This window comes from Heteronotia binoei, chromosome 1, assembly GCF_032191835.1.
Source record: "Heteronotia binoei isolate CCM8104 ecotype False Entrance Well chromosome 1, APGP_CSIRO_Hbin_v1, whole genome shotgun sequence".
Taxonomy (NCBI): domain Eukaryota; kingdom Metazoa; phylum Chordata; class Lepidosauria; order Squamata; family Gekkonidae; genus Heteronotia; species Heteronotia binoei.
In genome coordinates this window covers 187099905-187112770 of record NC_083223.1, presented here as the reverse complement: position 1 = coordinate 187112770, position 12866 = coordinate 187099905, and the positions used below count along the sequence as shown (strand labels likewise).

Below are 12866 nucleotides of genomic sequence, written 5' to 3'. Positions count from 1 at the left end.
TGACTTCACAGTTTTTCCTTCCTTGCTGAAAAATGTCCAAATGTTAACATCTAACAAGCTGTCTCCCCTGAAGGCTATAGTTTGTAGTAGTATATCTGGATGATGCAGGTATATTCTTCAACTATTGAGAGGGACACCCTGAGCATGTGCAGATTGCTCTGCTGTGTCTGCAGGATGCAGGAGTCTCACTAAAGGGTATAAGCCTCAGACTGGGCAACTAGTCTTCAAGATTAGCATCGCCTCTGTCAAGTCTAGTTTCTAGATTGTTCTTCCTGACCTATCTGAACAAGTCCTTGCTGGTTCAGAGCCATGGCCATTTCATCTGGAGCCTCAGATAATTCAATATCATTCTGATGACAGAATCACAAAACTCTGGATGATCTCATTCAGTGGCTTCATATAAATATTCAGGAGCATAAGTGAGGGAACAGAACCCTGTGGCGCTTCATGAGAAAAATCTCACTCTGTTATTTCTGTTCCTCCAGTGGAAACTCTTGGATCAGACAGAAAACCGCCAAAGAGCTATTCCCTTAGCTTTGATATCTCATCCCAGCTTTTGAACAAGAATGGAGTGCTGCACAGTGTTAAAGGCAATGGACAGATCTATCACAGGGATGACTGTCCAGCTTTAAACAAAGGTCGCCCAACAGTGCAACTGAAACCATCTCTGTTGTAAACTCAGACCTGAAGCCATTCAGGATCAAATGAGGCTAACATCAAAGCACACTTGCTTAGAAATATGTCCTATTGAAAAAATTGCCTCTCATAAATAAATATATTCTGGGCATAAATTAACAGGAAGGAGAAGCAGAAGAGGTGGACCATAGGAGGAAGAAAGAACTAATACACTTTTTGTTCTGGATACAAATCTTACACAAAAAAGTAGAATCCCATTGCTTGGACAAGCAAAGCATCAGCAACTTAGTGCAAGATACTGCATCATCAAAAGTTAGAAACCACTTGAAGAGAGTATGTCATCTGTCATTGTAAGACCCACACACCAGCAGATCTATGACTATCTCTGCTCTAGATGGCAGGCAACACACGTTGAAATGTCTTGTATAATCATATCTCCATAAACACTTTGCTAACCTGTGAGATCTTAAAACACCCTCCCAGCTGGAGTGTGTTAGTGGCACTTCCTTTCTTTTTTGTCTGAAGCACCTTCATGTTTAATGCAGTAGTTTATGTTAGGAAGCACACTAGACTATTTTTGTTTAACAGATGTGTGCCCAGATGCCATGATCAGAAGAAACAGGAAAGTGGGGAAACAGAAGCTTGTGGTTGTAAGCCGTCTTGTTCCCATTCATTCATGTTGGTTTTGTAGGTGACAAATTGACAGTATTACACTTGCTGATGTTTCATTGTCCTGCTAGTAGTCACTACATGATCTCTATGGCAAATGTATGAGTGTTGGCCTCTGTTTTGACTGGCCCAATGCCAAAGCAGGTCATTAAATCCACCATCCTTGAAATGACTGTAGCACTTTTAATTAAATGTTATTTTTCTTGCTCACTTCACTAGTTTAAAATGTAAAGAAGAGAGGGAGTTTCACAGTTACAAACTGTGACATCTTAATAGTGTCTATGGAAACATTGCTGCACTCACTGTTTCATATGCTATCATGTAGGCCATGTTCAGCTTGCTGAGGATTTTCCCCTTGTATTTCCTTGAAAAATCACCCTGCAGCTTAGCCATGTCATAGTGACAGTGAAGACCATGACCTGTGGGAGTTACCAATCCCTGATCTATGCCAGGACCCCTCTGTGTAGAGGCTGAGTAGTTCAGTAGTAAACAAAAATTCTGCCCTGGTGCATCTTGATTGGTCTAGAAAGCATAGTGTCAAAACATCACCTCCAAACAGTAGAATTTAAGTATATGCCCTATCCTTTCTGCTAAAACTAATCACTGTATTTCTCATTTCTTCCAAATATTTTGAAATTTGCCATGGACCTACATCAGGGGTGAAAAATGGTCAGTAAAATCAGTAGATGTAAGGATTTTTATCCTGGTCTTTTAATTTGTCATTTTAAAAAAGTGATCAGTAAAGTCAGTATTTGTTTTTGTGAATGCAATTTGTGTGGGTTTTTTGTTTTTGTTACTGCATTTGGGGGGAAAGAAGAGGGCAAGAGAAAATGCTTGTGGATGCAGAAATGTTGAGAAATGATAGTTCATTAATAACTTCTTTTTTCAGCAACCCCCCCCCCAAAGATAAAATAAAAGCAAAGACATGTTTTGTTCTCATAATGATTATTTTATGCATAATTTTAATATGTTTTATTATTTATTATTTACTACATTTGATTTTTATATTGTCCGTTCCTTATAACCGGGGCTCAAGGCAGTGCACAACAGTAAACAATATATTATATAGTTTAAATAATTCCAATTACAATAAAATATCAGTCAAATTTGCTCAGATGGCTATCTACATTTTTAATTATGCTACCATCTTGTGGAGGGGGGAGGTCCAGCCACATGAATGCCATCGCAGTCCTCAGCCAAATGCCTTACATGCCCTGCAGAACTGCATCAAGTCCCAAAGGGCACAGATGTTACTTGGCAGAAAGTTCCACCAGGTTGGGGCCAGAGCACTAAAAGGACAGCCAGTTATCTCTCAGGCCAGGGACCACAAGCAAGTTTTTATCAGCAGAGTGTAATGTCCTTCGGGAGATATACCAGGAGAGGCATTCACAAAGGTATGTGGATCACAGATCATTAAGGGTCATAAAAGCAAGCGCCAAAACCTTGAACCTGATATGTTGCTCAACTGGTAACCAGTACAGCTCACAGAGCACAGATCAAATGTGCGCTGTTCGCAGGGTCTCTGTAAGGACCAACATCGCTGCATTCTGTACCAGCTGGAGTTTCTCCAGCGAGTTACAATAGTCCAATAGTAGTGTACAGCGAGTTACAGTAATCCAGTCTGGAGGTGAACATTGTACGGATCACTGTGATATTTTTATGCCAATAAAGGCTAACTTGAACTTGATTACTGTGGCTAGGTCAGGGTGGGACAGGTAGGGTGCCAGTTGCCTGACCTGGTGTAGCTGGAAAAAAAAATGCCAGTCTGGCAACTTTTGTGATCTAAGCTTCCATTGATAAGGAGGCATCCAGAATCACACCCAAGCTCTTGACAATTGGTGCTGGTATTAAGGGGAAGCCATCAAGAGCTGGGAGTTGCCACCCATGAATCCTCCTTGCCCAGCCACAAAACTTCTGCCTTAGTAGAATTCAGTCTCAGCTGGCTCTGCTTTAACTATCCCACCATGGCATTCGGCTGGCCATTCATTAACAGATATAGCTGGATGTTAACTCACTGATAACATCCCAGCCTGAAAATGTTTTGCTTTTTATTATCTGCGGTATGTGATTATTTTTAAAAGGGATTTTTTTTTGCCTTAAATTTCATACAACAGTGAAAACATTGTCCTATCTTCATTTTAAAAGATTTCAATGCAAAAGTGTGTGGTGGCTGGCTATGCAGTTGGTGGAAGCTGTAAGGGTTTGACAGTAATTGATCCAAACAACCTGTTCTTATAATAAAATGGTATAAGGTTTATTGGAATCAAATACAGAGCATATCCTTGTGCTGTAGCCAGCCAAAGCCAGGAATGATGAAAGCAATATGGTTACTTAAGAATTATAGTAAAAAAAAAGCATGCACAAAGAATCTCCACCAAACCAACTGCTGGTTCCCACAGAAGGTGGTACCTAGGGATATTTAGAGCATCAAGGTCAATGACTAAGTTTTACTGCTCCAGTGCCAGAGTAACATGGTTACTAAGCTAGCCATGTCTGGAACACAATCAACTTCAAAGCATTCTTTCTCTCCATCCCTCCTGCACATGTCCCAACAGTTAGATAAATGTTTCTTCAAGCAGCTACAAGAAACAAAAGTTACAAAGTTCAGAGCAGGCAATACCAGCAGTTCATGTCCATTGCAAAACATGGCAGGCTCACCCTGCCAGAGGTCAGATAGTAATAATTTCAATGAAGTCCCAGTTTTACTTTAATTTATCAGTAGGCAGAAATTAAATTGTTCAATAATTTGTCAGTTCTGGAGCACTTTAAAAAAATTGGTCAGTAAAATCTGTAATTTGTATTCTTGTGCTAGTTTCCACCCCTGACCTACATAGCTGTCTTCCATCTCTTTTCCTTTAAATAGTTACACAGTAGCCAGCACTGCAAGAAGGATTATGTTGTTGTATGGTCTTATTTTCATCTAGGGAGTCCCAAACAATTGAAAAAGACTACCCCACCCTTCACCCTGAATCTCAGAGTCTCCGAGCGGCTTACAATCTCCTTTATCTTCCTCCCCTACAACAGACACCCTTTAAAGTAGGTGGGGCTGAGAGAGCTCTCCCAGAAGCTGCCCTTTCAAGGACTGCTCTGCAAGAGCTATGGCTGACCCAAGGCCATTCCAGCAGCTGTAAGTGGAGGAGTGGGGATTCAAACCAGGTTCTCCCAGATAAGAGTCCGCACACTTAACCATGACACCAAATTGGCTCTCACTGGAGGAAGCACACCATGACAGAATTTGAAACCTGATGTAAGGTTCATCTAAATTGCCATGAAAAGCCTGTAGAAACCAGTGTCATTTTGTTTTACTTTAGCAAGATATGCTTGGAAAGATACTGATACACTGCTTATAGAATTGGTGTCATGAGCTTTTTCTACTGCCATGTTCCATGCTGAAGTTATTTTCTGCCAATATGATGACTTATTAAAAGTTGACCTTTGGGATCTATTGAAATATAGTTGATAAGATGCACATTTCAATACTGTACAGTAAGAAGTATGTCATGAAAGTGACTCAGGATTGACCTACTGAGGATGATCTTGGGGCTACTTTCATAACTTCATTAAATTAATGGGAAATAAAGATGGCATAAAATGTGGATGGAAAATTTTGGGGGGGTTTCTTCTGGATCCCAGAAACAGATTTCTATCCTGTGCCTTATTTATTGGGTGTGCATTACCAGTTGCACATGCACTTGTGATTCCCAAGAAAGAGTCATAGGCTTCTTATTCCAGCCTCAATTGCCTGAGAATAGTGCTTAGCTAGACACCAAAACTGAAGTGAATACCATTTGTGAAAATCCATAAACTACATCAAGCTTTATAAAGAATACAGGATTACTGCTTGCTGCGCAATATTGGACAAAAGTTGTCATAAAGCATATCTTGGCAAAAGCTCGAATATCTCCTTTTCCCCCTGGTTCATTGCCACTTTAAGGTCCTTCATCCAGTTTGTCACTCCTTTGCTTGATATTTTCCTTACAACTAAAGTTGTAACTCCATTTGTTAAGTTCAAAAATAGTGCAATGCACTTCAGTGTCCTACACTGCTGTTCTGTTACCTCTAAATACTTTGGACTCACCATCTAGTGATGTGTTAATAGATGTAGAGGAGGCCTTAATGGGTGCTAAACGAATAGTAATGCAGATGGGAAGCAAGAAAAGTCAAAATTGATTTTAAAACACTATATGTAATACAAAAATGGGGGACTTAGCATGTCATACTATAAAACATCCCTTAAAAGAAGGTTGCTGGGGTTGTGAGGTGGTCAAAATCAAGAGCTGTCTATTAAACTTCTAACCTAAATAATATTTTACTTCTTGTGAAAAGATGATCTGTTTGGCATGACACAGAATGTTAATGTCTTGTTGAACTTTGGGCTTCGTTTCAGAGAATTCTGTTAGCCAAGTGACTGTCCATGCATCTCTGTCAACAATTGCAGATTGACTTGTGATTCTTAATGGAATATCTTCAGGAAAAGCTTAATAAATAAATGCTAATTAAACTTTCTATTTTTCTGAATTCAATAAAGCCTTAATGTTGCTAATTAATTCCCTTTTTTTTATGACAGAGGCATGATTATCATTCCTGAACTTTAATGTTCTTGTGAAATCATTAACTGAACACTTACAAAAAAGATCAGAGTTGTAACAATGGCAAATAGGATTTTTGTGCTGGAGTTTTATGCCTCTGCAAGTAATTTGTATATCTGAGGGAAAATGTGGAACTGCAAATGCTTTAGCCATAACAACACAGACCGTTTGCTGGGCTGTGTCCAATTATTCATATTTAAATGTGATCTGCCATTGATTTAGACAATATTTTCCATTCTCTTTCAGTGAAGACATTATTTAACCCTGCTCCAGCTCTTGCTGACCTAGATCCACAATTTTATACCCATTCCAACATCATCTGCTGCAATGAAAGTGAGGTAAATACAGATACCACTGGGCTTACTTTAATTTGTGTATGTGAAACTTTTGAGATCATCTCAAAAATTTCACCTGAGGTTTTCTGCATTACAAAATAAAAGACATTTGTGATTCTGAGAATGCAGTTTTGTGCCACAGGCTTGCAGAGATTTTATTGCACTTGGAATGGTCTGAAACGCATTTGGAACAGAACAGAACTAAGGAGGTCCAGATAGATTCAAGCCCCCACTTCATTGGTCATTGTGAATTACAAAAAATGGGGACAAAGAGACAGTTTGCCCTGTTTATTTTTGTAGAATCACAGAGTTGGAAGGAGCCATGCAGGCCTGCTCAATGCAGGATAAACATAGAGCATCCCTGATAAGTGTTCATCCAGCTGCTGCTTAAAGACGTGAGGGGGAGCTCACCACCTCCCTAGGCAGCTGTGTCCACTACTGAACTACTCATACTGTAAGAAATTTTTCCTAATATCCAGCTGGTACCTTTTTACCTGTAACTTAAACCCATTTTTGCAAGTCCTATCCTCTGCTGCCAACAGGAACAGCTCCCTGCCCTCCTCTGAATGACAGCATTTCAAATACTTAGAGAGAGCAATCATGTCCCCCCTCAACCTCCTCTTCTCCAGACTGAACAGTCCCAAGCAGTGTTCCCTCTAAGCTGAGTTAGTGTGAGCTAGCTCACCATTTTTTAGTCTCTAGCTCACACATTTTTGTCTCAGCTCAGGAAAAATGGCCTTAGAGCAAACTAATTTATGCAGCAGCTCCTCACAACTTTATTGCCAGTAGCTCACAACTTTAATGCTAGTAGCTCACAAAGTAGAATTTTTGCTCACAAGATTCCACAGCTTAAAGGGAACCTTGGTCCCAAGTACTTCAGCCTTTCCTCATAAGAAAAATAAAAGTTATAGGCTGGATCCCAAAGACATGAAGTACAGAATAGATCTATCCTGTATTCCCCTTCCTATTGCTAGAGCCTAAAATGTAGCTGTGTGTGTCAGGGTACCCTCAAGAACAAATCACAGGTAGGGAAACTTGTACTCATCTTGCAGCTCTCCAAGAGCTGCATTTGCAATCACCATTAAAAAAAAGGGCCACATTTACAATTTCAATCAACAAAAATAGCCTGTGCCAAAAATACACATACAATCATATAATTTTTAATATTAATGTTGCAACTGTAGCATTTTCAGTTACCAGATTACTTTGGACATGTAGAATCATCTGTCTGTGCTGCTGTTGAACCTTAGTCAGCCCTTGCGTATTTGGAGTGTTTGTGTGTGTTTATAAGTGAAGGGAAGGACTTCATTCTCTGCCTTCTTCTTCTCTCTTCAGCATGAGGCATAGAGGTTGAGAGAGTGGCATTGCCATAGTACACAAGAAAGGTCAGCTGGCCATAGAGTAAAGAAAATAAAAGCATCACCACTCTGCTATAGCTGGCTTGTTCTTTTCTTGGGTGGTTACCATGATGGTTTTACTCTCTTTTCTCTGCTCCAAATCCCCTCTCAGCCTCTTTCAAAAGGGCTGTAAGAATGGAGTAAGGCAGATGACATTCCAGGAGCAACCCCGCTATATGTAGTTAATATAGGTTTCCTTCAAGAAGGGATTTGGAACAGGACTTCTTAGCATAATGGTTAAGAGGATGAACATATGAACAAATGACGCTGCCGTATACTGAATCAGACCCTTGGTCAGTATTGTCTTCTCAGACTGGCAGCGGCTCTCCAGGGTCTCAAGCTGAGATTTTTCACACCTATTTGCCTGGACCCTTTTTTGGAGATGCCGGGGATTGAACCTGGGACCTTCTGCTTCCCAAGCAGATGCTCTACCACTGAGCCACCGTCCCTCCCCCTAGCCACCGTCCCTCCCCCTTTATACAAGGATCATGTTCTTGTATAAACCCAGGACCCAAACCATTTAAAACTTCAAAGGCCAAAGCCATCTTCTTGAATTTGACCCCCAAACTATTCACCAACTAAGTCTGGTGGCAGCATTCCCATTTGGAATGCCATTTGCACTCATGTACAACCTCAACAGAAACAATGCAGCCAGTTTCCAACTCTGCTTTTGACATTTAGGCCTTTTTGTCCATGCCATAGCCAGGATCCCATTCATTGAGGCCGATTTTGCACTCACCTTACACCACTCTCATGTTCATCTTCTCAGCGCGGCTTTCTTCCAGTCTCCCACTATCTGCCCTGGGGCTGCAGCAAGGATAATTGTTTTCATGCAGCAAACAGAAACCGCTAAAAAACAGTTTCTGTTTGCTGCATGAAAACGCCGATCCTTGCTGCTGCCCCGGGGCAGATAGTGGGAAATCGGAAGAAAGCCGTGCTGAGAAGACGAATGTGAGAGTGGCGCAAGGTGAGTGCGAAATCAGTCTGAGTCTTTCACAGATATGGGATATGATTCCATGTCTTCCATATCTAACTCTGAAGATGATCCACATTGGTTTTCAATATGTCCACAGCAGTCATTCCAGAAGTTATCCCAAGGGGAAAAGGTTATGATGGTGGACTCTCTTTGACATTTCTTCCCATTGAGTTCAGCATGCTAAGAATTAGGAAATCCATCCTTTAATGGGAAATCTCCAGTTTTCATTATGTTTTTGAGGTCTTAAAGCTGTTGGACAGACTTTCTTTTTAATTGTTAATTGTTTCTGATTTGTTTTGTTGATGCTTGTTTTATTTATAGGTGTTGTTTTAAATGTCTTCCTTGTTTGAAATTATTAATTTTGTTATACTTTGTCCTGTAGCATGCCTTTCCAAGTAGAAAGGCATGCTACACCTTCTATGAATATACGTATTCATGTGGTGATTTGTGGGAATTAGCACTTGTTTTGAGAGCAAATGATTAAGAAGAAGTTTAAATAAAGATTAAGATTTTAATGAGGCTCCTGCTCTGCAACTTCTTTAAGTGGATGGATGTTGGAATGTAATCTGCCATGGCTATATTCAGTTCACGCATTTATATGCCACTCCTTTGTCAAGCCACCCAGCAGTTTACAGTTTAAAAACTGAATATGACAGGATAGTAAACATGGTCTTCAGGATATGATGGTAACTCCCTGGCCTGACTATCTTCTCTTACCATCCCCTCAGAGCAAAGATCAGGAAGTGGTGGAGGGGTATGTTTGCCAGATCCCCTCACCATTTTGGCAGGGGGATTTGTGGGCATTCCAAGGGTGGGCAGGATGTCATGCACAACGCTCTGGTTTTAGGGCGAAACTATGTGAGGGGTTGCCTTCAAAACCATAGAGTTTGTCCAAAATCCAGAGTGCTGCCTTGCAATGTCCTTTGCTCAATGACATCGCCTTCAAAACAGTAAAGAGTCCAACAACACCTTTGAGACTAACAAATTTTATTGTAGCATAAGCTTTTGAGAAGCACAGCTGTCTTCATCAGATGCATCTGACAAAGAGTACTGTCTATCTTGAAAGTTTATGCTACAATAAAATTTGTTAGTCTCAAAGGTGCTACTGGACTCTTTACTATTTTGCAGCAACAGACTAACACAGCTAACTTCCCTAGTTAATAGGTCAGATGTAACTTAGGATACATTAGAGACACACACAGGGCAACATTTCCAGGGGAAGAAGCTTGCCCAAACCAGTAATTTTCTTACATGACTGGCTGGATTCCTACCACCTTAATACCTGATTCCCTTTAGATCAGACTCACTCCCACTTTGGGGCAAGGGATCAGCTGTAACCTAAAATGTACATCCTCCCTCCCTGTGTTGGGTGTTATATGTTCTGCCTTCCTGACAGCCTCATGCCTAGGATCATGGTAACATGCTTTCAGCTGAACATCTGCATGGTTCATAAGACTCTTGCAGGGTTCCCAATTGCGCTGAGATTCCCCTATTATTACATGCATAGGCTTCATGCAGATGTTCAGCTAAACATACATAGCTGCTACAATCCTATATAAACCAACCCTAGCTGGTTTATATCAAATTCATTATGCATGAGCGAGTGTGTATCTACTCTCCTCCAAAATTAGACTGCAGTCCTAAGAACACAATTTTTAGAGACACTTTACTCAGACAATTTGACACTGTATTGCATTAGACAGGTACAACCATGATGCAGGACCACTGCTAGAAGGAGCTTACCATGTGGAACTCCCACACTATGCATGATCATCCCAGCTATATCAACCAGAGGAGAGGGATAACTGTGTAGGCACAGCCTTTAAATGTTCCTGGATTCTTAATTCAAAATTAAAATGAACTGTAGGCAAGGCATAAAGATTTACTTATCTGTTGTAATTTCATGGAGAAAGAAATGTGGCTAAAAGGGAAAAATAGTTGCAATCATCTTCTATAAGCTATAAAAGGAAAAGAAAATTCAGAGCGCATCAAAATTAGCCCAGAGAGTTTCCCAGAGAGTACTGAGATCAGGATCTCAAAATCTGCTCGTTATCCCCGGGCCAAAGGAAGCCCGCCTGAAATCTACCAGGGACAGGGCTTTCTCTGTAACGGCCCCTTTCTGGCGGAACCAGCTGCCGGAAGAGGTGAGGACCCTGCGGGACCTTGGCCAGTTCCGCAGGGCCTGTAAGACAGCCCTCTTCTGGCTGGCCTATAACTAATTGGCATTGGAAACTGAGTGTAGTTTTAATAGACCGCTGTTATATGTTTTATTTTACTGTTTTAACTGTGTAAGATGTTTTAAATTCAATAATTTTATGTTAGATTTTATGCGCTGTGAGCCGCCCTGAGCCACTTTGGTGGGAAGGGCGGGATATAAATTGAAATAAACTTGAAACTAGCATCCCTGTGTGACTTTTTTTGCGCTGACTTGCTGTCTACTTTAAAGGGAAGTGGAAATTTATGCTTCATTGTCGGCACAAGCTATGAAGTTTCTGCCAGGTGCTTTAATAATTCATATGGCTACACGTAATTGTGAGTTTATGATTGGTTGATAACAGTTATGGGATTAGGCAGGAAGTTTCTGTTATTTATCTTCTCGGCCACAGAGGCATAAAGCCATTCAGCGACATTCCAAAGACTTGGAAGAATCAAATGTAGCTGCAAGCTCTGCCATGTGGCTTTGTCCCCATAACATTTATTGGTTAGAAACCAATGCTTTATAGCATACATCCGCTAAACACTGTGGATACTTTAGCAACCATGCACAGTGGGTATTCTAAAATATCTTGTTACTGACAGATATTTTTTTGTGCTAGAGGAAGTACAAGTAGGGTTTAGGTATCAGAGGATCATCGACCAGTAAGGACATTTCTCAAGCTCTGGGTTCTTTCTTCTTTTTAAACCCTGTAAAATGATTGCTTCAGTAATCATTTTTATTTGTGCAGCTCTTAATTTCTATGTGCTTTGTGCATAAAATACTGCACAAACATCTTGCAAGGTTATCAGTTCCTGCTTTTTTGATTAGCTTGCAGTTTGGGCTTTTTCCCCCCTCTCCCCTTTCCCAGAAAGATCAAGCCTGTTGGAACTGGCTGGTTAATTCACTGTGCACCAGATGTAGCATAGCCTAATCCCTGAGGTTTGCCCAGGAATGTGCTGGTTCTCTCTTCTTCCAAATGAAAGAAACACAGAATAAGTATATCAAATTTTAGGCTTATGGAAGCCAAACATTAAGGTTGTGTGTTTTCTAAAGCTAAATCAATTCAAACTAGAAAGGTGGGGGGAGGGTATTAAAAAATCAGTTCTAGAAGGAAGGTGGATTAAAAATTGTCTTAAATTGGTGGCTCTTAATGAGGGCAATTTACAAACTGAGGCCAGAGTGGGATTTTAGGCAGCCTCTTCTTTCCTCCAGCAATGGCTTTTGACAGCCAGTAGAGATGTTTTAAACTGCTCACTGTGCGCTGAGTGTAAAATGCTAGATTTCTCCCACAAGACTTAACAAAAGTGGTGCACAGCAATCAAACCTTATACTAAGAAGTCTGCTGATTGCCACCAGGTTCAAAGGTCTTATTGAAAGGATGTCTGAGATTTGTGTGTATATCATTGGCATGTTCCATAAGTATACCCATATAAAGTTGCCTTGTATGGAGTGATATTTTTATGCCACAATTTTTATATCAGGCTGGAGGGGTATTCAGTGATAATGTTACATACTGGTGAACAATATTGGACTAAATGTTAAGAATCACTTCTTTATGTAAATAATTATTATAAGTTAGTATTTAGTGGCCATACAACTTCTTTCCAGTATTTCCAGAGCAGAATAGCACAGCTGACATTCAAGAATTTATCTAAGTCCATAAACGTTCAAAAGTTTTACAAAGAGAGGCTTTGGCCTAAAAAAAAAGCTTACAATCTACATTTTTCAGCAAATAGGACAAGAAAAGAAAGAGAAGGGAGGCTGCATGTTAAACCAACATCTGTGTGAACCTAGCATGTTGCCAAACTTGCACTCGCACCTTGTTCCTCCCTTCTTGCAGAGTATAATGGAGGTATCCTACTAAGAGCCTAACTCTAGGTATGCACAATGTATATAACACAGCTAAGGGTTTGTTTCCCCCCTCTACAAACCAGGATTCTAAACTGGAGTTTAATGCAGGTTTGTGATCTGAGTATTTGCAGGGCTGTGGGGGGGGGGGATCTGTTTCATTTGCATGCCTGCATTTGTATATCATGGGTAACTGGACTTAGCTTCTAAACCAGAATT

General features: G+C 40.5%; 1 protein-coding gene across 3 annotated transcripts in view; it reads left to right on the top strand.

Annotated features, from left to right (window-relative positions):
- The window catches only part of RBKS (ribokinase), a 140104-nt gene that overhangs the window by 72320 nt on the left and 54918 nt on the right, over positions 1 to 12866 (top strand). For all 3 annotated transcript variants that reach the window (XM_060245193.1, XM_060245210.1, XM_060245202.1), the window contains one exon: positions 6141 to 6232. In XM_060245193.1, coding sequence (XP_060101176.1) covers positions 6141 to 6232 — 92 coding nt within the window. The remainder of the gene's footprint in view (positions 1 to 6140; positions 6233 to 12866) is intronic.